Source organism: Cryptomeria japonica, chromosome 6 (genome assembly GCF_030272615.1).
Source record: "Cryptomeria japonica chromosome 6, Sugi_1.0, whole genome shotgun sequence".
Lineage (NCBI taxonomy): Eukaryota > Viridiplantae > Streptophyta > Pinopsida > Cupressales > Cupressaceae > Cryptomeria > Cryptomeria japonica.
This window is the reverse complement of record NC_081410.1, coordinates 125,835,724-125,861,895: the sequence shown is the minus strand read 5'-3', so window position 1 is coordinate 125,861,895 and position 26,172 is coordinate 125,835,724. Positions and strand designations below refer to the sequence as shown.

At 35.1% G+C, this 26,172-nt stretch overlaps 1 protein-coding gene across 6 annotated transcripts in view; it reads right to left on the bottom strand.

Moving 5' to 3' along the window:
• LOC131040449 (uncharacterized) overlaps positions 1-26,172 on the bottom strand; it is a 70,355-nt gene that overhangs the window by 23,248 nt on the left and 20,935 nt on the right. For all 6 annotated transcript variants that reach the window (XM_057973378.2, XM_057973383.2, XM_057973384.2 and 3 more), the window contains exons 14-25: positions 15,013-15,090; positions 14,847-14,894; positions 14,565-14,642; positions 14,413-14,466; positions 14,232-14,291; positions 13,971-14,057; positions 13,566-13,657; positions 12,760-12,862; positions 2,098-2,159; positions 1,908-2,007; positions 1,514-1,663; positions 1,329-1,403 (exon numbers count right to left, since the gene is read on the bottom strand). In XM_057973378.2, the coding sequence (XP_057829361.2) occupies positions 1,329-1,403; positions 1,514-1,663; positions 1,908-2,007; positions 2,098-2,159; positions 12,760-12,862; positions 13,566-13,657; positions 13,971-14,057; positions 14,232-14,291; positions 14,413-14,466; positions 14,565-14,642; positions 14,847-14,894; positions 15,013-15,090 (987 nt within the window). The remainder of the gene's footprint in view (positions 1-1,328; positions 1,404-1,513; positions 1,664-1,907; positions 2,008-2,097; positions 2,160-12,759; positions 12,863-13,565; positions 13,658-13,970; positions 14,058-14,231; positions 14,292-14,412; positions 14,467-14,564; positions 14,643-14,846; positions 14,895-15,012; positions 15,091-26,172) is intronic.

The following is a 26,172-nucleotide window of genomic DNA, read 5'->3' as shown; positions in this document are numbered from 1 at the left end:
ATTAAATTTATGGATTGGATGCAAACTCACTTATTATACCTTTCTTGCCATGAATGCGGCCTTTTCTCCAAATACTGCCTGATTCTCAAAATAAGAGTCAGCCTAAAAATAATGGATTCCAACTAGCCCAAACCAAAAAAGGAAACAATAGATGCCACCAGCTCCACAAATTGCTGCTCAAAAAGTGAGCAGCACCTGCTAGCCAAAATAACCTAAGCAGCTGCATGGGGACCTGCCTTATTTGATCACGTTAAAAAAAACAAAAACAAGATTCACTTTTAGCATTTGAGTTTTCATTTCTAATGGATACAACAAAAGGCCGATCGGCAAAAACACCACATTAGAGATTTCAGAGCACATTTCTTGATTGGACATTTTATTAAATTGTTGAAATCACCTCTTTCTCTCTCTCTCTCTAGCACATTTTTAATGCTTTGACAACTGGCAACCATGGTATTGTTGTATACAAAGCCACTTCAATCACACACAAATTGTAGCTGTATATGAATGAACTGAAAAATCTGGTGTACGATACAGAGGATATGTTAAAACTGGCTTTATGGACCTTTTTCTGCCACATTGTAGACTTGTTGGTTTCAAATTTCAGCCATGATTAGTAGTATTATGCCAATTATACAAATAACAGCTTAAGCCAGGTAGGTAATGGTGCCTACACATAGCTTTACCCAACGCAATCAACAATTCATTGCTTGATTCTTAAATAAACAGGTAAAATTACAGAACATTCAACAGTAGTTGTCCATCCCCAGGACAGGTGATTGCATCAGTGAACAGCAGACAGCCATCTCTTAACAATTCATTCTTTGATTCTTTAATAAAAACATCAAATTAGGGCACACTAAACTGTATAGTATACCCAAATTGATCCAAAAACATTGCCGAACATTTGAACGAGTTTTGTTTTTTTTACAATTGTCCATTCCCCGGTCTTAGGGCTACATCAACAAACGGCAGATAGCCATCTCCCAATATTTCCAGGCAGTATTTTTTGTGTGGGAGTAGAGCAGGGGAGGGCGGGAGGTGCAATTTCTGACACATCCCTGCATCCTTCAAATGTCACAAGGATGAGGATGCATCACCGTGTACCATAGATTTTTACTTATGATATCTTTCAATAAGTACCACACAATGGTTGGGGGAGAGTGGCAGGTCCAACATATCCCTAAATCCTTCAAATGTCAGAAGGATGAGGATGCATCACCGTGTACCATAGATTTTTACTTACGATATATTTCAATAAGTACCACACTATCATTGGATGAGAACAAAAAAAGAAAAAAGAAAAGTTATAAACCATAACTACTCACCAAAAGTTCCAAGGCCTCAACAGCCACATATTGGTCATCTAGGTCCAACCCATCTTTACACACACCACCTATCTTCTGTTTCACAAAATAAACAATGAAGAGTAAGACACCGTGCTATATGAAGAATCAAATTGATTTAGAGATGCAATTAGGTGCCTCCATGAGACTAGAACAAGGGATATTACATTGTTGGTACTTTGAGGCCTGTTTTTGAAATGCAAATTATTGACAGGATTGGCTTCCATCTCTGAAAGTTTGCCGAGTGCAGAAGCCCATGCCAACCATTTTAAAATTCGAATAACTTGTGCCATGTCAATGATCTCAACCTCTGAATTCTGGACACATCAAACATCATAAGAAAAATGAAAATAATGTCACAACTAAGATTCAATCACAGGAAAAAAATTGCTGATAGTTACAGAAAAGATTAGATAGCCTGATAAGGTTTGTGAAACCCCACAAGACTGTCATTTGAAATTTTAAAAAAAACATGCTAAGCTAGTTGCCATTAAAAAAAGTTGCCTAACAAAAATTCAAAATCTCCATCCAATCACTTAAGATAGTTTAAACTGCATTTACCTCTGCATCGCTACAAACATTGACATTGTCATTTTCCGTAATCATGACCTCGCCTTGTGAATCAAACACATTATCTTTCACGACATGACTTGCTTCAGCCCTGAAAATTTAAGAACAGTGATGAAAATTAGAATTTCTGAACAACACAGATGAGGCAAAAAGACGAATTTACAAAATCATTAACAGTAACCTGACAAATCCAGTAAGATGGCCATCCGCACCAGCTCTAGTTTCAATCTTATTTTCTAGAAGCTGAATACAGAAAAACACATATTTAGTAAGTCTAGTTCAAACAAACTATACATTAAAGAAGAAAACTAATAGGAAATTCATAAAAATCAAGAATAACATGTGTATTTTATTCAACATAATGCCAATCATGTTTCATATGTTCCACAACAAAATCAGATAAAGATATTTAAAATGACATGTATAGATCTTGTCACTTCTATTATTATATCCAATTAAAAAAATGAATCCAGTGGAACTATGCCTCAAGTAAAGCAAAGTCATTGCTCCTCAACAATTTGATCATAATGTCATCTGCATAAAAACAACTGTAAGAGAAATTAGAAAGAGTGATAAGCTGTTTAACATCTAGTCATTAGGTTCTTGGGATGTGAGGTTAAATTAAAGTTTCCTTTGCAAGCACTCATCAAGAATTCAAGAGTAAAAGACAGAAACTTACACTGAGCATTACTGTTTAACAACTATCTAGGAATTCCCCACAGGTGGAGAGATCCAACAGAAAAAAAGTATTGCCAGGACATTATCAACATGTTAAAGGATTTCTCAGAAACATAATCCTAATGGTTTACCCTTGCTCTTAGAACTACCCTAATTGAATATGTCAAAAAGATTTTAAAAAGAAAAATTCCTTATTACTATAAGGAACTTAGGAAGACCAGAAAAGGTACTGGAATGCAAGGAGAAAAGAATGCAAGCCAAACAAAGCAATTATAGTGTACATGACAAGTTTTTTTGAATATGTGATTTTCAAGATTTTGTCAGCAATACCAGTTTTTCATGATTAATATTTTTTTGAGACCCTTCTTGAATTTCCCCACCAATAACACTTTTTGTAAGAGTCCAAGATAATCACAAAAAAGCTATAACACCTTATTGTTAGAGTCCATAAAATAAGATATCATACAATAAATTACTTCTTTACCTTGTAGATATTAAAAAGTTAGTTTCCTATGTGCATTGCTTTTGGAATAGCATTTTATTCACCATGCCATGTTTCATCTTCTCAGCACCTTCTCACACTACCTTGTCAAAATAATGATAAATTAAGGATCCTGGAAGAAGTTAAAGCAAGTGGAATGGCCCCATCTCATGGTGCAAAACTTTGGACAGGTAAACAGCCAATTGAGTGAAAATGAAAATCCACTCAAAGGCAACAGGGGACAACCCAGAGAATGAAGCAGACATGTGCAATAGAAACCATACTGAATTATTTGCTCAACAGGTAGAAGCAGAGTTGCAGGATACATCACCCTCCCTCCCCTGGTACGCATACTGCTGTACCTGATACGAAAAACGGGTACGGTATGGCATAGATATGCTAAGCTAACATATCTGCACATCTTAAAAACCCCTTATTTTTGTACGTTACTTTGGCCACCAGAACGACAGCAGAGGAGAAAGCTCATTACACCATCAGGTAAGGAATTTCAGGGCTTAAACCTGTGAATAGGCGTAACAATAATTTTAAAAAATTTGCGTAGTGCATGCAGGGAAATAACCGTAGGTATATTATTTTTGTCCCAAAGTTACATTATTTTCGTCAGATGTTGAGGATGAAGAAAATAGTCCATTTGTTTTAAGTTTTTTAATCAATAATTAAATAATTAATATGTGGTGGGTTTACATGTATTTTGATCGGCAGTAACATATTATTAAGGATTTAAATTTTTATTCATAACTTAATGCTAGTGTGTAAGAAAATAGTCATAGGTTTGTAATTTTTGTCATACCCTTCACAGTTTTTTTACCACTTGCCTTCAACTTTTAAACTATGTGATAAACTAAAATTTACTAGACTATTAAACTGTATCTAATACATAATGATTATAAATTATAATAAATTATGTGGATATAGCTCTAATTATCATGCTAAAACTTAAAAGATCTTGGCATAGGAAAATAATTTATATGATAACATAGTTCTGTAGATTTTAAACCTTAGGTATGTTAATCAGATTTAGATAATTAATTATGCCCTAGTTTGTAATCAGATTTGCAGTATTTTATTAGACCAACATAAATTAAATATGCCCTAGATTGTAATCAGATTTGCAGTATTTTATTAGACCAACATAAATTAAAATAAAACAGTAGACAACAAGCATACCCTGGGAAAACCTCTAATGAGGAAAAACCCAGCATGAAAGACCCACAGGTCAGATTATATATTCTCCTCTTAAAATGCACAATTACAATACTTAGCTCTTCCATCAGATCTGATCTATGTGTAGCAGATCTGCTCTTTCTATGTCCTTCAAGTTGCACAACACCACCTAGGTCATCTTGCACAAATTCGCATAAGTCTGGATAAATTCGCCTTCTTCCTTATTAATTCGCACTTGATGAGCAGAGCTGTTTTCTCATTCGCATATGTGAATAATGAATGAACGTCTGTTGACTTGCAAATTGTCACTTATTTATATCCATCTTTTACTCCTTGAAATGCAAGTCGGCCTCCTTGGGTTTTTGGCGCCAATAATTAAATGGTGTGTATTTTGCATTGCGTGGTATTGGATTGAGCATAGGATAGGGTCACGTTACCCTAGGATAGGACCCGGTCCTAAAGGGGGTTCGAATGTTGCCTTAAGGCAATCCGAACCCATATAACCCTAGTTACAATCAACAAGTTCTATATAATAAGTTATTATGTATCATTATTTTTTTATTTTGATGAAATTCAATAATAATTATATAATATGTTTAATAAAAAATCTATTTTTTATTACAATTTTTAATTTTAATTAAGATTTATAAATTAAAATTAGAGGTGAAAATTAAGAACTAAAATTATTCTCTCAGTTTTGAGTTAAATCAGACTCAGATGCATATGTCAATATTCCTCTTTCTTCCCAATAATCTCCAGCATTATATTATTAGATTGAGGGACGACCTGAGAAAATTTTATCTCACTTTAAGCTTTCCCATTACACTCAATTAGGGCCTAGAAGGCTCTCGAATCAAATTCTTTAAGATGGTAGCTCCCCACGATCTCTTTGCAAGATTATTTATGGAATTTGCCTCATTTATGTTTATTGAGTTATGATCTTCGATGGGTAATCACTCCTCGCATTATGTTTCTGGAGATTTTTTGAGACTATTATTTTGAGCTGTGTATCCTAACAGGGTACCATCCAGGCAGGTATGATATTTTGTATAAGCTGACCTGTTCGGTTTTCCTTTTCCTAACATTCTGGTGAGAGATTTTTTCAAGATTTTGTGCAGCATAGGGAGCAGAGCATGCTTAACCTTGTGTTTCAAGAATAGCAAGAATTGTCGCCCACAAGTAGCAGGATCACCCCAAGAGATGGGCAATCTGCTGCTCAACTTTACAGAGAGGATTTCTACATACAATCTTCATTATTTTGGACAAGATCCCTTTGTGATCTTGTATTTCCATTTTGTAATTCATTCTTAATTTTTTCCGATCCTTGAGGGATCTAGGCTAGACCGGAGGTTTTCTTCCCTCCATTCTTTCCTACCGGTGCCCACACTGAATGGAGGTGTAAATGTAAATCTAACTATTTTTTAAATTAATAAAATTCTTTGGCCTCGGCCTTTTATCAATCAAAAAAAAAAAACTAAACTTATATTATCATTTATAATTTTTTATTAGATTTTTAATATTTAAATGTTAAGATTTTAATAATTTTTAATTAATAACATTAATAAATATTTGTTTTACTATTTTTTAAAATTAGTTTAAAATCTTAGATTTGAATTTGAAAGTAATCTAGGACCTCTTGAAAAAGCATTTAATTTGTAGAATCAAAAGGATACAGATCAAAAAGTGTTCGCTGCTTGTATGCAAATGGGATTTCATTTAATGTGGTCTATTCTCCATATTAGCAAGAGATGGTCAAGCCAATTAAAGAGACCCCAAAAGGATAAAAAAGCCTATGCTATGAGAAGGTTTGTACTACACTTTTGGTTAAAGAAAAAGATATTGATAGACAATTGTAGGTGATTGAAGATTCATTGAAAAGATGTTAGAAATAGGCCACTAATCAATGTGATTGCAATGAGCCGAGACGGGGTAATGTTTTTGAAAGCAATGGAATGCAAGACTAATGAAAAAGATACCCAATTTATTGCCAATATTTTAATCAAAACAATTGTGTTGTTGAGGCTAGAAAATGTTGTTTAGGTGATCACAAATAATGCAAAAGTATGCAGAGGAGCAAGATCGGTCGTGGAAACAAGATTTTTAAATATTTGGTGGACCTCTTATGTAGTTCATTATTTGAACTTAATGCTACACAAAAATTGGCAAAATTCAATAAATACAAAAGAAGCCAAATAAAATTCAAATGTTTATTTGTAATCATCACATATCATAAGGTCATTTATAAACAATTCGTTAAATGGAGTTACCAAAAGTAAATTTTCTTTTGTAACAGAAATTTATAAATATTCAAATATATCATTTTTATGAAATGTTATTTTTTTAAATATATGTAATACTTAATGATATCAGATTTCCACAATCCATGGAGATTTGTGCTAAATTGTTTCTAGATTATAGATTGTGTAAGAGATTTTTGCATCACTATGTTTTTAAAAATATTTATTATTATTATGATGTAATATTTATTATGTTTTAATTGAAGATGGTTGAAACACGCTTGCCACAAACCACATTGTTCTTAGAAGGCTTTTATATTTGGGTTGGTTTGAAGACAATCAAAAATCAAATAAAGCAAATAAAATTAGGACATTAATACTATTAAAATAATATTAATATCTATTCTATCATGGTCATCTTCTATTCTTAGTGGTCATCTTAGTTGTCGACATATTTAATTTTTTAGCTTATTCTTAGTTGTCGACATATTTTCTCCTTGTGCTCTTTGTTTTCATCCTGATGATGGATCACAGAGTGTGATCTGAAATGTCGATGCAAAAAAGCTCACACAATCAAATCCCATAGCTATTATAGAAATGCTAATGGATTGTGGAAATCTCTTGATATTGATACTTAGTTTTAGTCTTTTAAATGTAACTATTGCTTCTTTTATAAGAACGCATAGTTTACTTTTTAGTTTTAAGCTCTTTAGCTTTATTTAGCATTTTAAGCTTTAGATTAACGATTTGTTCTTTTTAGAACACCATCTTGTTAATATACAATTGTATATTCATTATTAATTTATTTGATTATTTTGAACAATCAATTTTTCATGGTATCAAAGCGGGTCGATTGGCTTTTTTAGGATTTGGCAAATTTTTTAATAAAAATTTGTAAGCCTATACCTGGAATTTATTTCCAGAAAATAAAATTTATGAAAAAAATCTGAATTGGAGAGAAAATTGCATGATAGGGTTTGTGGTAAAGGAAGTTTTTTTTGCAGGGCGGGGTTCTTAGTTCGAGGGTTTCTGGTTTGCATAATGAAAGTGTTTTTTGCCTAGGGCACACAACTTTCTGCGGTTTTTTCACAGCGGGATTTTTAGTGCGACTTTCACTGGGTCATGTTCTTTTGTTCGTGTTTTCTTTCCTGAGGTCGGCACCTTTATTCTTCAGATTTTCAATCTGCAACTTTTTTCCAATCGCAATTTTTTTTTAAGCGAGAGCTGCAACAGTGATATTCCTTTTTTTTCTCAGCAATTTTTGGCTTTAGGCGCGCGTGATGCGATTTTTTGGGCGAAATTTTGAAATGCAACGTGATTTTTTTTTTGCGATTTACCACTTAGGCTTCGTTTTTTGGCAGCAGAGGCCATTTTCTGTGTTTTTGGGGGGGCCACCCACACCGGCTAGGGCACGAAAATTTCTGTGTGCAGCTAGGGCTTCAGCAAGTTTTCTTAAACAAAAAATCATGTTCATTTCTGCTGTTTTTTTTATTTTCTGATTTTTTTTTTTAAAATCAGATTATTTTTGCAAATAAAAAAAATTTCTAATTTTTTTCAAAAAAATATATATATACATATTTCAACATTGCAGAAAAAATTTCTGATTTTTTCCATAATTTTGAACCTTGGATTCCATGCCAGATTTTTGTCTTGGGTTCCGTGCCCAGATTTGTGCCTTGGGAGTTGTCATTTTTTGTTGCTGACTATTTTTCCGTGACCTAGGGTTTGTCAGAAAAAGTTTGGGTTTCTCAGCAATTTGCGCATTAATTCATTCTGCGCAGCTGCTTCTATTCTGATTTTTAATCTGATTCTTTTTGTCTTCTGCTTTCACTAGGTTGACCTCATTCAACCTTGGTTTCTGTGGTGGCATCTTTGACCAACATCATGTTAGAACATAGTCAAAAGTTCAATGGCTGCAACTACAACACCTAGAAACAGCGGATGATGATCATATCTCGGCAAGGCCTCTCGTCCTACACGTCACAGGGCTTTCACGATTTTTCCTAAAAAATTGTCTGATTTTTTCCACAAAAAATCATGGGAAGGTTTTGCTCGATTTTTTCTTCAAAAATCAAGCTTTTGCCGAGTGATGTCTGGTGTTTTGCCACACAACATTTTTAGGGTTTTCACAATTTTTTCCTCAAAAATTATTCGCAAGGTTTATAATTTTTAAGTCATTTGTAATCCGCGATGTTTGCGTAGGATTTTGTTATCTGGGATTTATTGTTTTTTCCACAAAAACGATGATTTGTCACCTTAGATTTCTAGATTTTCACAATTTTTTCCTCAAAAAATGTTTGTTGGTTTTTTTCGATTTAAAAATGATCTGTAATATGTGAAGTTCACGTGGGATTTTGTGATTCACAAAGTTCTCAGAGTTAAACGGTTTTTTCCACAAAAATCGTGCTTTGTTGCAATCAAGTTTGGGTCCCGCCTAGAGTTGTTGAGGCGAACATCTGCAACCATGGTATCTTGCAGTCTGTTTTGGAGTTGTTGGAGCAAACAATGCTCAATATTCTTCTACAAAAGGGTTTGTCGGTTTTTCCTCAAAATTATGGTTTTAGTCTTCAGTACTTCGCGTGTCGGATCCCTAATTCGCGTGTGAGGACTACATCAGCTTGGATAGCTTCTAGTACTCTTGGTCATTTACTTTTTGCAAATCCTAGGAGGGTCTCCGTAGCAACAGAGTGTTCTTTGCATTTGTGATCAAATCACCTTCAGTGTCTTCTATAGGGTATTGGGTATGATGACCATTTGGCAGGGTATTAAAATAATATCAATATCTATTCTATAATGGTCATCTTCTATTCTTAGTGGTCATCTTAGTTGTCGACTTATTTAGCTTTTTCCCTTATTAGTCGACTTATTTAGCTTTTTCCCTTATTAGTCGACTTATTTAGTTTGTTTAGTCTTTTAAGTGTAACTATTGCTTCTTTTATAAGAATGCATAGTTTGCTTTTTAGTTTTAAGCTTTTTAGCTTTATTTAGCGTTTTAAGCTTTTTCAAGCTTTAGATTAACGGTTTGTTCTATTTAGAACACCATCTTGTAATTCTTTTATATACGCTTGTATATCCATTATTAATTCATCTGATTATTTTGAGAAATCGATTTTTCATATGCTTGATGATGATTGGTGGGCTCAAGTGAACTAATTGCTCACATTCACTAATCCAATATATACTCTCATTCGTCGATGTGACAGTGATAAGCCAATATTGGGTGACATCTATGATTGCATAGATACAATGTTTAAACAGGTTAGAGATATAATTATACCAAAAGAGCAAAGACCCTTCTGAATTTTTAATAAGCATACATGAGGTAATCAAGAAGAGATGGAATAAAATGACAATTCCTTTGCAACACTTGGCATATGCTTTGAACCCAAACTAGCACCAAATATGGATGTTGAGGTAGTTGATAAATATAAGAAGCCTTTAAAAAAAAGTTCACGAATCCTAGAGTTGCTGCAAAGATTCAAGATGAGTTTGGAACTTTTGCATTTTCTAATGGAACTTATGCAACTGTTGATGCAATAGCAAACAAAAAAGAAATGGACCCTATGAATTGGTGTAACTTTCATAGTGCCATGACTAAACATTGGCCATCAAACTTCTATCACATGTTTAACATTATATAAATTATATTCTAATTTAAATTAATTGTTATTTTTTTTTTTATTTGATTGCTTGTCATTGTTACTTATAATTTCAATTTTTTTTAACAAGTATTGAGTTCTTCTACATCTGAAAGGAATCGGAGCACATGTCTTCATCCATTCTATTAAATAAAATAGGTTGGCAATTAGTAAAGCCAAGGACCTCGTATGGGTTCATTCCAATCTTCACATCTCGTCACATTGCTCCACAAACTACATGAAAGGCCCTAGTAGACTTTGGGATGTACAATCTAAGATGAGAGACATTGATGTATCCATAAATGCATTGACACATCTCACTCCCATTGTTGAGAATTCTAACAAAGAAAAACGATCATTTAGTGAATCTTCATTTGGTTTAAAGAGCTCAATTGGCAATTGCACTCAATCTAACTCTTCAAATAATCTTGATGATCTAGAACTATAATTTCAAGGGAGTAGTGATTATATATTTGATAGCATATGATTCTATCGAAATATCTGTTGTCACAAAAGTTGCACCTGCTTGATGAACAACCTTGATCATCAACCTTGTGCAACGTGGAAACAACCTCCAAGTGTGGGCCCAACCTTTCTCCACCGTTGATGATAACTTAATCTCTGATCGAACGGCTGCGTTTTGATCCCCGCTGGGCTCTTTTGGATGCTTATGTGGTGAGATCTCGTGTGTCCATCTATGCACGAAATCTCTCAATTGACAGCTGAAATTCAATTTTCTCAATGGTTGTTGGAATTCAATTCTTCTACAAGAGGTGGTTGTTGACCCAATGATCGAGGTTCTTATTTTGCTCGGTCGGTGCCCCAAATCGGATCAGATTTTCATGCAGCTACCGGATTTGCTTGCCATTACTCCAGAAAGTGACCTTGAGGCCGATCTCAGACGCCACCCCATGCCTCTTTAATGCACTTTGAAGACTTTTTGGCTGTCATGTTGTCATGATGCACTTGTGCACGAAGACTCTCCTCTTGCACCCCTTTTTGCCTCCTTCCAAAGATGAAGGACATCTTCAAGGACGACATTCAACACACAATCTGATCCCTTCTGTCAATCAGATCAATCGACCTAGTCTTCCTCCCTTTTGCAGATTTTTTGTAACCTAACCCTTGTTAGGGTTAGGGTTTCTAGCTGTGGTTTTCAATTTTGAGTTATGCCTCAACTATAAAGGCAATTTTTATATATTTCCAGGGGATCTTCTTTCTTTTTCTCTATAGAAAACTTATGTTCCTCTACATGTGTAAAAAATTGCCTTCCCTTCATATGAATAAAGTCTACTCTTTTTACCTTTATCCAGTTCTTACAATTTGTGTATCTTGTTTACCCTGTTGCCTCAATACATTCTTGTTTGCTTTCCTTAGTTGTAGATGATTGTGTTGATTTTCAACCTTCGCTTCGCGTCTTGGTAGCTAGTTAGGATAGGATTTTGTGTATAAATTGGGTGATTTTACTCGTGTTTTGTGCAATCATAGGCAAGAAGATCACAGTTTCAATCTAGGTGCAAACCCCTTTTCCCCTCTTTCAGTATCCCTTTCCTCTTTCTCCCTTTTCCTTGTGAGATCAGTAGATTAGACTTTCATGTGTTGGGTTGGTCCAACACTTTGCATCAAATTGAAAGGAAGGCAGCCTTCTCCGGAAATTCAACCTCACAACATCACAAAGTCCCACACTTGGAGGTTGATTCAATGTTTCACAAGGTTAATGATCAATTTTGATCATCACAGGGTGCAACTTTTGAGACAACAGTATCAATGTATTTGAATTTTGTTTTAATGATAAAAGTATATTTAAATAAAAACATTTTGGAATATGTAGCAGTTACGTGTCTATATTGCTCCTAAAGTAATGAAAATCTTCTCAAATAACTTACAAAATTCTGAATATGTATGTATATGTGGTTTTTATGAATGTTGAATCCTATCGTATCCATATGAGGGTCTTGAAAATGGCCATTTGTATCCATATCCGTGTCCATGCAATTTTGGGTAGAAGGGAATACCACAAGCAATAAAGATTAGGATGTGTAACTTTGTTCAACAAGATAGCATGATTTCAAACATGTTCCTGGACAACAGCTAACAACTTCATAAGAAATTCTCAAAGAATGGATTCCGCTGTGACCATTGTAGGGATCTGACAAAAGAATTGTTTTAGTTATATTAATTCTAATTTCCCCTAAAGTGTTCAGCTGGTGTGCATATCAAATCAATCAATAGATCTTTGGTTGGATTTCATGGAACGAATATTTTTAAGGCCAAGCACATGTGTACAGCTACTTTGTAGTCATCACTAGAGACTAGTACTTAATATATCCAAGGTCTCCCTGAAAGAAAAATCAAGTTAGATTTGGTTAACTTGGTTGATAACATGAGCTCTTTAAGAAATTTGCTGCCACCTCATCCACAAAATCAAAATGATTTATCATTACAACATTCCACCTAGATTTCCATCTAGAATGTTCTCCAATACATTATAAAAAAATTTATGATCTTCCTTTTATTTTCCTGGTCTCCAGAACAGCAAAATCACTGAAGATGCTGAAACAGAAACCTCGCTACAGTCTTAATAATTTTACAATTCAAAAAGAATGCAAAAACTGAAAACTTACAAGAATCTTCAAAAGCCTCAAACCACTAGAGTAACAACCACGCCTTGTGTGATCATCTACTCCTGGAGCTAACTTTCCAGGCTCAAACACAGTCAAAACGTATCTGCATAAAATATCAAAAATTAAAATGCTTGACATCTAGAAAATCATCCTGGATCTGAGAAGCAAATTGAAGGAATACAAATCCACAGTATGACAGAAGCCAAAGATGGTAAAATTATGCAAAATGCATAATTTTGTTACATTAAATGATAAATTAAGCTTGTCAAATCATCTAGCTTTTATAGATATGAAATAGAACACTACCTAAAATATTTCATTTCATGGAAGCAAACATAGGCAATTCACTGAATAAAAGTGGAAAGGAAAGCTTTCTCATTTGAGTGTATAATGTAGCTTAAATGTGAAGAGGAAAATGTTGTAACAATATCTGTACAGCTTTTGGCCACTGTACAAAAACATAGCATCTGATGGATACTTCAGACTAGTTCATTTTATTTCATGTGGTGGGAAGTTCGTGTAAACAACAAAGAATCATATGAAAAATTATAGTAAAAGGGGTAACAGAAATTATTCATAAACACTCAAGAAAAAAAGAAAAATCAAAATGAAAGAGCAAACAAATTTGCTTTGTTTAAAGTCTTCGATCTACTTTCAAGCTAACACTAAAGCCTATCACCAATATAAATTCAGAAGATTCATATTACCCATAACTCTGCAATTCATTACTAATAAGAGAAAAATATTCACTCTAAACAAGTAATGTATTTCTATCATATTAGACAGAACATAAGAGAGAAACTCACTGTAATCCTCCATATTTCAGAAAGCATTTACGGAAATCAAGTGTATGTTCATCGGAGGAATGGGTTACAGGCATGACAATACCATCTAGAATCTGCACAAGTCATACAGCCACTTCAGGGATGCTTACAATTATTATCAATCTTAACTACAACACAGCCCCATACAAAATGCCAACGCCATCTATAAAGCACAAGAAAACCCATCACTTAATTCAAATACATAAAATACAACTGTGGAGTTAAACGAAGATCATCTCCAGGTGAAGAAAAAATTTAATGAAAAACAAAATTATATTACAATAAAGGATAACTATAGTCTCTTGAAACAAGCAAAGCAAATGGAACCAAATATGAATAGTATAAATATAAATAAAAGTAACCATACAAAAGAGAGATAGAAGTGACCTGTAAAGTGTAAAGAAGGTGTGAGTTAGCAGCAAATTGTGTTTGTAATAGCTCCTGAGCTTCAGTTTTATTTCTTTGATGCAAGCCCTAACATAAATGTATTGTTAAAACAGAACTAGAAATGGAGAAACGGAAGCATTGAATGGGTTACACAATGCAATATAATCTCTCTATTTTTTCCCCCGAACATTGAAAAACAACTAAAAAGTTCAAATGCCTTTCAGATAATTAACTAGATGCACAGCTAGATAAATGGCACACCTTAAAATCTGCCAGCAGAACAGGATGTGTTGGTAGCAATGCTAGCAGGCCATTTGCACCCTGCAAAAATGAATTCAAATACCCTAAATCAAAATCTGGATCTAAATGCAACTAAAATAAATAACCGAGTAGTTGTGTTTGGTGTGCATTGAGAGAAAGATGGCTCAAATAAAAAACTCACTTCTCGAACACCAATATTAGTAGTGTTTGCCAACTCAAAGAGAATGTCATAAATCTGTTCCAAAAACAAGACAATTGCAGTAGAGTAAAATTTGAGTTACAAAGCAACATTTACAGAAACCTAGGAGGATTTTACACACAACACATACGAACCTGTGTGTTCTTTGAAATCAAAATACCCGGTAGCTGCTGTTCATCCATCACTTTTATATTGTGGTCTACTGCATTAACCTAAACATTCAAAATTTAAGCATTTATAATCCAGTTCAATCAATATGCAGTATATGCAGTAAACATTGCAAGAATCCAGTACAATCGATATGCAGTATGCATTGCAAAAGTCTATTAAGAAAGTACCAAGGGCTACCAAGGCTATTGTTTTTTGACCATCAGAAATGCAGTTACCAGGACTATATATGAAAGGACAGAACTTACTGAAGCACATATGGGACTTTCACCAGTTACATCACAATGCCAAAGGACCTGTAGCACATGAATGAAAGACTTATACAGATAATTGATAATTACATTGGTAGAAAAAAATAAAAGAAAAACCTGCTCAAATACAAGCCACCAGAAAAAGCCTATTATAGTTAGATACCAATGAATCCTGTGTAAGCTCCCTATCATGATAAATGAGGCGAATGCGTGAAGGTTTGCATTCAAGTAACTTTGCAACCTGTAGAAAGATAAAATCAGGTATGTTCTCACATCTGGAATATAATCATTAGCTAGTATATTGACATGAGAGATTAATCCTAATAATCTGTCAGAGGGCAATCTACTAAAATATATAAGAAACTCAGCAAAAGTTCCTAGTTCTCGATCAGAAGCATCCCTGTCAAAGGATAATCTACTAAAATGTATTTAGAAATCCAGAGGATCAGCATAACTCAGAAGACAAACCTGGAAAATTATTAGTCCTATTAAAAACTAAATAAAAACTAAATGTTAAGGTTCTTAAGTGACCCTGTGTATGTTGAACATTCAGTACATCCAAGCTTGGAACTAAAGCTACTGGAGACTAGGAATAAATTAAGAAGGGATGTTAAATGGAAATATATTTTGATTAGTTTACTAAAACAAGCAGGTAGCTGATCATCCTAACATGAAAAATATGATGTGTAGAATTGATGTAGGCACTTTCTTTAGGATCTGAATCAATAATAAATTAGAAGAAATACATGAAACTGAAATACAAAAATATCAATTAGACAATACACAACAGATTTCATTCCATAAGCTATTTACTTCATATGATGAATCCACAATCCATTCAATTATTCAACATTTTATCCCTAATTAATAAATTATACACCTCTCACCACATATAAGTATGTTGCATACCAGACATTGCGTGCGTTAGAATAGTATTTTATATTATTAATGTTAATGGTCAATAATGTAACCGACTGTTAGACAGAGAAACAAGAATCGCCCAGACTCGCCCAAACTCGGCGAGTCTGGGTTAGAGTCATGCCTCCCGAGTCTACAGAGCTCGAACTCGGACACGACCGAGTCCAAGAGGCAAAATCGCCAAACTCGGCGAGTCCAATGCCTGAAACTCGACCGCCGACTGGGTTAAATTAAATGACAAAAAAAAACATTTAAAAAGTTTTTTTTAAATGAATGATCCTGTCTTTGTTCACTACAACCTCCGCCTGAGAATGAGAAAAATTTGGGTTACAACATGTCAGCCAATAGAAAAATAACATCCAACACCTTTATTAAATAACAAGTCTTTTTGGCCTCGCAACCTGATCCCTTGACAGGGACCTTGGGGGCGCTGCCCCCAAACCCCCGTCGAAAAATATGGGGGGAAACTGCGTCGATAGAAGTAGGGAAAATTTAACCTCCGAGTCTGACACTGATTGGATCGAACAGGTAGATATAGAGGCTGACATTGTAGCCATGGCAAAGGAGGAGCGGAGAGCACGAGTAGAGACAAGAGATTCAGAGGCAGATAGTGACACAGATGTTCTTGATGTTGGTGAGCATGGCATGGTGTCACGGGGAGCGCCTATGGCTATCGAATCATCTAGGACCTACCTTAGACGCCTTCACGGAGGGCTGGGGCCGGAGGGTGTAGGCTCCTCTGAGCCATAGGCTTGTAGTTGTATTTACCTTTGGTATTTGTATGGAAAATTTGATAAAGATCATATGATGACATGGATTTTTTATTCCATGAGTTTTGTAATATTGTATACATTTGACAATATTTATATATCTATGTTTGTTATTTCCTTCAGCTACAATTTGTGTTTATGCTTATGTGATTGATGTATACTTGTGTATGTAATCAAATGAGCCGAGTTTGATGATGATATTGTGTCTTTAAGGTGTATTCAATAAAGGGTGCATGAAACAAGTTTTAAATCTTTAAAAATCTCTAAATTTCTTGAGTTTTTCACTTTCCCAAGTCTAGCCGAGTTTGACTTCGAGTCCCGAGTTCAAGTCTGGGTCGGCCTTGCCAAGTTCGAGCCGAGTCCGAGTCTCGTTTCTTTGGTTAGACATCTTAAATGTCTACAGTAACAAGTAGTAAGAAGTAGTTAATTTCTTTAATAGCTAAGATATTTTGTAATTCATATAAATGCATCTCTTCCCTCAGTTAGTAAACTAAGTTTTTACCAATGAATCATCTCTGATTTTCACATGGTATCAAAGCAGGATTAAAAAAATTTGGAGCAATTTTAAAATTCTAAAATTTTTAGTGAAGATTGCATCCAAAAAATTTCTGAATATTTTTCCTACATCGTGGGTCTGCTTTTTCCTACCCACATCTGTTTTCGTCAAAAGTTTTTTTGAATTCGAGAGTTTGTTGGGGTGTTTTTTTCGACAGGGTCGCGTTTTTCATTTTTCGTGTTTTTCTGCCCTCATCACGCGCAATTTTTTCAGAAAAATCGAGATTGATCTCGCGATTTCCGTGCCCTATCTATCTTTTAAACCGCGTGACGGCTTTCTGCAATTTTTTTGAGCTTTAATGGCCGCCTAGGATTTCTGAGAATTTGTCTAGGGTTTTAACCCTCTGTTTCAACTCGAAAAAAAATTCTGATTACAGATTTTGGGTGGCTTTTTCGAGAGCTCAACTAGGTTGTCATCGGATTTTTCTGGGTGCATCGTTTTCCATGCCTCGTTTTTTGCTTGATGTCGTTGTTCTAGGCACGTCTCAACATCCAGACACTGTCGGAAAAGATCAAGACAAATGGGATGAACGCAACCAGGAAGCTGGATTCAAAGAGCCAAACACTTATGTTTACTGGTTACAACGACAACCACAAGGCCTACAAGTTGATTGATGTGGAGACAGATCGTCTCATCTTCAGTCGTGATGTTGTGGTTGATGAGACTATCAGTCCATTCATGCCTTCTACTACTCCTAGTCTTGCAACTCAGTATGTGAAGACTTCTGATGTTGGTGTTCATCTTCCTCTTGGTTCCCATTATGGGAGGGCTTCAAAGCATTGACTCTAAAGATGAGGATTCTATCAATCATGATATAGCACCACCTGATTTTCCTCAAGATAGATGTTGGTACTTCTACCCTCAAGCCTAAATGGTGGGCCAAGACAATAGGAGATCTTCGTAATGATGAGCTTCTGGAGGATAGATCAGTTCGCTGCAAGAGAAAGCAACAGAATAAAGTAAACCTTGCACTTATGGCCAACATCCACAGCATCTGTGAGCCCCAGACGTATTCAGAGGCTAAAGGCATTCTTGAGTGGGAAAAGGCTATGGAGACAGAATTGAAAAATAAATTGAATGAATGATTCAATAATCGGATAATTACATTGAACGATATACACACATATATATAGAGGTTACAAGACGATGATCTATAAATAGAACTAGTCATTAAAGTGAAATCAAATAAGCTAAAAATATTAACAAGCTAAATATAGCCTAAAAGGCTAAATAATAAAAAGCTAACTTAACAAGCTAAATAAGTTGACTAAAAAGCTAAATAGCTAAATAAGTCGACAACTAAGATGACTACTAAAAATAGAAGATGACCATTATAGAAGATATTAATATTATTTTAACACCCTCCCTAATGGTCATCGTACTCAATACCCTACAGAAGACACTGCAGGTGTTATGATCACAAATGCAAAGACCATCTCTTGCTACGGAGACCCTCCCAAGATTTGCAGAATGTAAATGACCAAGAGTACCAAAAGCCATCCAAGCTAATGTAGCCTTCACACGCGAATTAGAGATCTAGCACACACGAATTATTGAAGCCTGAAACCATGATTTTGAGGAAAAACATCAGCAAACCCTTTTGCAAAAGAGTACCAACTCCAAAACTGACTGCAAGATACCCCGGTTGCAGATGTTCGCCCTAGCAGGTGCGACCCAAACTAACTGCAACAAAGCTCAATTTTTTAGGAGAAAAATCAATCAAAACCAAAGAACTCCGCGTATCACAAATCCCACGCGAACTTCACATATTACAGATGATTTTTGAGGAAAAAATCATAAAAACCAGCAAACAATTTTTGAAGAAAAAATTATGAAAACCTAGAAATCCCACACAAGCTTTGCGGATGACAGATAATAATTTTTAAGGAAAAAATTTGAAACCCTGCGAACAATTTTTGAGGAAAAAATAAAGTGAAAACCAACCAAACAGGAAATTTGCTTATCACAAAGCATAGAAGGCTGACTCCTTCTCTCCAGAATGCTCTTCAACAGATGCCAACAATTTCCTGCAATCTTTCTTCATATGGCCAAACTGGTGACAATAGTTACATTGTACACTTTTCTTCTTTGAAGATTGTAAGTATTAACGACTGTGAGTATTAACCTTGCCCCTTCTGCTGGAAGGACTGACCTTTACCCTTGTTCTTATCCAAAAGTGTAGTTGTGAAGGCTTGTTCAGTGGACGAACTAGCGTTGCTTCCAAACTGCTGCTTCCATCGATCCTACTATAGAAGCTTGTTGCAGAGATCACGAAACTTCAAATCAACACTAGTAGATGAGATATTGAGAGTATCAATGAAATGCTCATACGATCTCGGAAGGCTTTTCAGTGTGATCACTACCATATCCTCTTCCACAATGGTTCGGCCTATAGCTTCCAACTGGTTACGGATCTCCTTGATCTTCGTGAGATGTGCTTGGATAGAAGACTTCTCATCCATCATGATAGAAAACAGCATATTCTTCAAAAAGATCCTTCAAACATTTCATAAAGATCCTTCAAAAGATCCCCGATCTTCGTAGTTGTTTTACCTAAAGGCACCAGAGGGAGTTGATCATTTGTAACTGAGAGTTTGATAAGCATGACAACCTCTCGATTCTTCGTATCATGTTTGTCTTGATCTTCACCTGCTGCTATAGGACGAGGAACCTTGCCAAGAACAATCTGTTCCAACATGATGTTGGTCAAAGACGCCATCACGAAAACCGAGGTTGAGCAAGGTCAACCTTGTGAAGGCAAGAGACGAAAGAATTTTGATTATAAAAACATAATAGAATGAACTACACAAGAAAACTGAAATCTTGGAATGGAATTTGAGGCACGAATCCCAATGCACAAATTTTTAGGTTTGTTGAAAAACCCAAAAAATCAAAATTTCCTGCAAACCCTAGGGAACAAAAAAATAATCAGAAAAAAATGGGCACAGATCTCAAGGAATGTCTGCTGGCATGAAATCCAAGGCATAAATTTTGGAAAACCCAAAAGATTTTTTGACAAACCCAGAAAACCAAATTTCCTGGAAGACTGAAATGTCAAATTTTTATAACTGATTTTTTTATATAAAAAAAATAGCAAAACCCTAGGTCAGATGTATAGCATAAACAGTGCCCAAAGACACCAAAATTCCCGACATTCACAAAATTAGCAAAAATCGCAAGACTATTTGTAAATTCCAAGGCAAATTCGAGGCACCAAAAATGAGGCACCTAGAAAAATTTGAGACCAACCCAGAAAAGCTCTCAAAAAACCCACCAACAATCTAAAACCAAAATAGAATTTCGACTTGAATTGAAGGGTCAAAACCCTACTCAAAAATTGTAGAAACCCTAGAAAAAATTTCAACATGCAAAAAAAAATCTGCCTAGGAAGAGAAAAAGAACTTACTCTTTTTTTTTTTGAAAAAAAAACAGTTTTAAAAAAATCTCTTCTATAAAAATTTCAAAAAAAAATCGAAATTTTAGATTCCATGCTCTGATTAATAAGCTAAATATAGCTTAAAAGGCTATAAATAGACAATGTTCTATAAATAGAACTATAAGCTAAAAAGATTAAAAAGCTAAATATAGCTTAAAAGGCTAAATAATAAAAAGCTAACTTAACAAGCTAAATAAGTCGACTAAAAAGCTAAATAGCTAAATAAGTCGACAACTAAGATGACTGCTAAAAATAGAAGATGATCATTATAGAAGATATTAATATTATTTTAACAAGAATACCATAGTCTTCTGAAGAATAACACTTGGGCTCTTTCTGATTTGCCTCCTGCGAAGAAACCTATCAGTTGTAAATGGGTTTACAAAGTCAAGTTTCATGCAAATGGTACTTTGGACAAGTACAAGGCCAAATTAGTTGCTCGGGGTTTTACACAGCAGGAGGGCATTGACTACAAGGAGACTTTTGCTCCCATTGCCAAGATGAGTACAATGCGTCTTCTTCTCGCCATTGCAACTCAGTTTGAATGGAAACTTCATCAGATGGATGTTAAGAGTACATTCCTCAATGGTGACTTGCAGGAATAAGTTTATATGACTCAACCTCCTGGCTTCACAGTTCTTGGTAAGGAACATCAGGTTTGCAAATTGGTAAAAGCTCTCTATGGCCTGAAGCAAGCCCCTCGGGCTTGGTACTTCAAGATTGATCAATATTTGGTTGAACATGGTTTTCAACGCAGTCCCTCCAACACTAATCTGTATGTCAAACTCTCTAGTGATGATATCCTTTTTCTTGTTCTCTACGTGGATGACTTGATCATTACTGGCAATTCCACACATTTGATTACACCCATTAAACAAGACTTGTGCCAAGCTTTTGACATGACAGATTTGGGGCTTCTCCATTATTGCTTAGGTGTCGAAGTATGGAAGACTGATGGCAGTATCTTTATCTAACAATCCAAGTATGCCCGCAATTTGCTTGACATGTTTCAAATGCAGGATTGTAAACCTGCTTCCACATCTATGGAGAAAGGGCTAAAGTTATCAGCCAAGTCTAATTCACCTACAGTAGATGAAATAGAATTCAGGCAACTAGTAGGCAGCCTCATCTATCTCACTGCCACTAGACCTGACATCAGTTTTGTTGTCAGCTACATCTCTCGCTTCATGACCACCCCAAAAGCTGATCATTGGATTGCAGCGAAGCGAGTATCGTGATATGTGAAAGGCACTTCGACTATGGCATTCTGTATAGCAGGTGCAATGATCCAAAGCTGATTGGTAATACTAACTCAGATTGGGCAAGATCAGTGGATGACAAAAACTCCACTTCTAGGTACGTATTCAATTTGGGTATTGGTGCCGTCACTTTAATTTCAGGTTTTGAGTTTGCAGAAAATTTTAATTTCTGGGTTTCTTCCAAACCTCAAAATTCGCACCTTGGAATTCGTGCCAGAATTCTCCTAAAGGGTTTCAGTTTTTTCAACAGATGCTTCTATTCTGATTTTTTTTAAATCAGATTCTTTTGTCTCTTGCTTTCACTTTGTTGACCTCGATCAACCTCCATTTTCGTGATGTCATCTTTGACCAACATCATGTTGGAACACAATCAAAAGTTCAACAACTGCCACAACCCCTGGAAACAGTGCATGTTCACGATATCTGAATATCCTTACCTTTATCAGATTGATTTAGGCCAAACCTTGTCTTACAGGTCCCAAGGTTTTCACGATTTTTTCCTAAAAAAATTGTCTATCGGTTTTATCATTTATTCCACAAAAATTCATGGGTTGGTTTTCACATTTTTTTTCCTCAAAAATTGTTCACAAGGTTTAGAATTTTATCCTCAAAAATTATTGTCTGACATTCATGGGTTTAGAATTTTATCATTTATTCCACAAAAATTCATGGGTTGGTTTTCACATTTTTTTTCCTCAAAAATTGTTCACAAGGTTTAGAATTTTGTCCTTAAAAATTATTGTCTGACATCCGCAAAGCTTGCGTGGGATTTCTAGGTTTTCATAATTTTTTTGTTCAAAAATTGTTTGCTGATTTTTACGATTTTTTCCTCAAAAATCATCTGTAATACGCGAAGTTCGCGTGGGCTATGCGATTCGTGAAGTTCTTTGGTTTTGATCGATTTTTCTCCTCAAAAATCAAGCTTTTTTGCAATCGGTTTTGGTCGCACCTGCTAGGGCGAACATCTACAACCGTGGTATCTTACAGTCAATTTTGGAGTTGGTACTCTTCTGCAAAAAGGTTTGCTGATTTTATCATCAAAATCATGGTTTCAAGCTTCAATAATTCGTGTGTGCCAAATCTCTAATTTGGATGGCTTTTGGTACTCTTGGTCATTTACATTCTACAGATCTTGAAAGGGACTTCGTAGCAACAGATGGTCTTTGCATTTGTGATCATAACACCTGCAGTGTCTTTTGTAGGGTATTGAGTACGATGACCATTAGGGAGGGTGTTAAAATAATATTAATATCTTCTATAATGGTCATTTTCTATTTTTAGCAGTCATCTTAGTTGTCAACTTATTTAGCTATTTAGCTTTTTAGTCGACTTATTTAGCTTTTTATTATTTAGCCTTTTAAGCTATATTTAGTTTTTTAAGTTTTTTAGCTTACTTGATTTCACTTTAACGACTAGTTCTATTTATAGAACATCGTCTTGTAACCTCTATATATACGTGTGTATATCATTCAATGTAATTATCCAATTATTGAATCATTCATTCAATTTATTTTTCAATGTAATTATCTATAATGTCACTTTTTTCAAAATTAAGCGAAGTTGAAACCCAAAATGCCATCATACATTTTTTGTAGGTTTTGGAAATTATGAACAATGGAAATGGAATTAAAATTGTTGTTGATCTGAATACGAGTGTTACCTATCTAGTTCCACTATTAAGTCCCCTTCACATAAAATTATTGTTGGTCTGAATATAGGAGTATTACCTATCTAGTTCCACTATTAAGTTTTGGGGACTTGAGGATAGCTACGGGACGTCCCCCTGCCATCCCCAAAATTGCAAAATAAGTGGGAAACATCCCGAAAACTTGGGGATGGCAGCAATTCTCAAAGGGGCCCCCCCATCCCCTACACAATTGGGGACGCTTGCGACGTCCCCTAACCGTCTCAGGGGCAGCGAGCCACCCCCTTTTCCCAGCACATTTAAGAAAAAAAAAAGCTAAAATGCTTAAAAAACATTTTTTATTTCTTATTGTGCTCCCCAAACCTCAGCAATAGTACTATATTTTGAAAGTAAAATATTGATGGTTGCCATTTTTGTTCAGTTTGTTTCAGTAAATAGGTTATTACATATTCGAATCTATTGGTTGCCCACATTTTGGAAGGCATATTGCATTATATTTACAGATCAGACATTTAATAAATTTTTGGGAGGTAATTTTGATTAGGTAATTTTCACTCATATGAAAGGTAAACAGGTCTGAATCATAGCCAAAAGCACTCAGAAATATTAATAACAGCTTGGTAATGAGTTTCACAAACACCCAAAACTTGGTAGTGCATAAAAAAGCGGTTATAGGTCATAATAGTAATGGAATACTATCAAAATATCTTCCAACTAGAAAGAAACAATGAACTACATGCAAACAAGTGCTGGCATATTGACAATGAATTTTCAATTATGAATGCATATTGAGTATTGATAATGAATTCTGAATTATGAATGTGCATGTTGAGCATTGACATTGAATTCTGAACACAAATGTGATATGTTAAGTTTCTATAATGTACATATACATGCTTTATCCATGTTTTCATATGGGGGAATGGTAGGGCGAAGGCGGGATGGGGCCCCCTCCGGCACTCTAGTTGGGAGACTCAACCAAACCCGATGAAAAATATTTTTATTGAACTTCTGGCCCATGAGGGCTAGGCTCTCTGAATGGGTTAAGGGGTGAGTGGGCCGATTAGTCACTTTAAATATAATATATATATATACGTGCTTTATCTATTTTTCATATGAACATTTAAAATTTTGGGTGTTTACGCTTTATTTGTAGAGGATCTAAATTAATTATTTATTTGTCACTGTTAAATAACATTCACAATAATTATTATTTTGCATTTATAATTACCATCAATAATAATTATGTTAAGTAATATTCACAGTAATTATTAAATAAACACATTAAATATTAGTTTATTTTTAAATACAATCAATAATAAATATTGTTAAGTAATATTCACATAGTATTGATAAATATCATGCTTGGAATTATCGAACTAGTTTAGTGTAAGGCTGTAGGGACACTTTTGTTTTACCGCTTCTAAGGAAGAGACACGTCCGTTGCAATACTTCAAATCATAGTTGGACTACTCGCAGGGTACTCGGAGAGCTGTAAAAACTCACTGAGTTTTTTAACCCTGTGAGTCTTTTTGACTTTAACTCACTGAGTTTTTGACAAAAACTCAAACTCGGCGAGTCCAAGACAAAAAATCGGCCGCTCCATCATAACAGAAAAAAAGGTCAAAAATACATTTCATTTCATATTTTTAGCTTGGGTTTTTGGCTGGGAAGGGGGAAGGGTGACTACAACACTCTTGCAAGGTGATTTTGAGCGATTCTTGCGAATTCCAAGTGGATTTGAAGGGGATTTTGAAGGGGATTTGAGGTGATTTTTCAAGAAAAATCAGATTCCCAGGTTATTGAATCTAGATGAGTTAGAAATCATTCCTAAGTAGTCTCAAATCTTTTTAAGTTATTTGAACAAGATTTAACACTAGTTTTGACAAGTTTTGTTGATTTTTTCACTATTTTTTTGAAGAATATCTAGTTTTCCAAAAAAAATCAAACCCTAATAGTTTTTTTTTCTTTTTAAACTTTGAATGATGTCTAAATTTTTTTCAACTAATTTAGATAGTTTGCTAGATTGTTTAACTAAAATGAAACTTTTTTTCACTTTGTATGTGTAGGTTAACTAAGCATTAATTATGGCAAGTTTTGATTGGCCACTAGAACCATGCCCATCTGGATATATAGGCACCCGTCCTAAAGGTGCGTGAGATAGGGCTTGGAGGTATACCTATGAGGGACCGGAACCTGGGGCAGTTATTTGCATTGAGTGTGAAAAAACACTTCATGGAGGCATCAACCGCATCAAATACCACCTTGCAGATATAGATAGGCATGATGCTAGAGAATGCATAGGGACCACTCCTGGAATAAAATGAGAAATGAATGCCCTACTTGCAGCTAAGGAAGAGAAGAAATTGCAAAGGGAGAGGGCAAAGCAAGCCATGAGATCAGCCATAGTTGAATCTCAAGGTGCTTCTATTGACATTAAAGAAGAACAAGCACTTGAGGGCATAGTGGGCTCTCTGTGTGGCCCACGTATCTGCAAACCCACCACCACCTCGCCCATCACTTCTGCTTCCTCTAGTAGAGTACCTAGCACTAGCAGTGGCACTGTTGCATCACGATCAAGGTCCATAGGTGATTATGTTGTGCCCAGGAACACACCTAGAGCACAGCCATCATTAGAGGCAACTAAATGGAATAGGGAGGCACAAGCACATGAGAAAGTCGACATTGCATGTGCTGATTTTTGGGACTTCAACAACATTTCATTCAATGTGGCAGAAA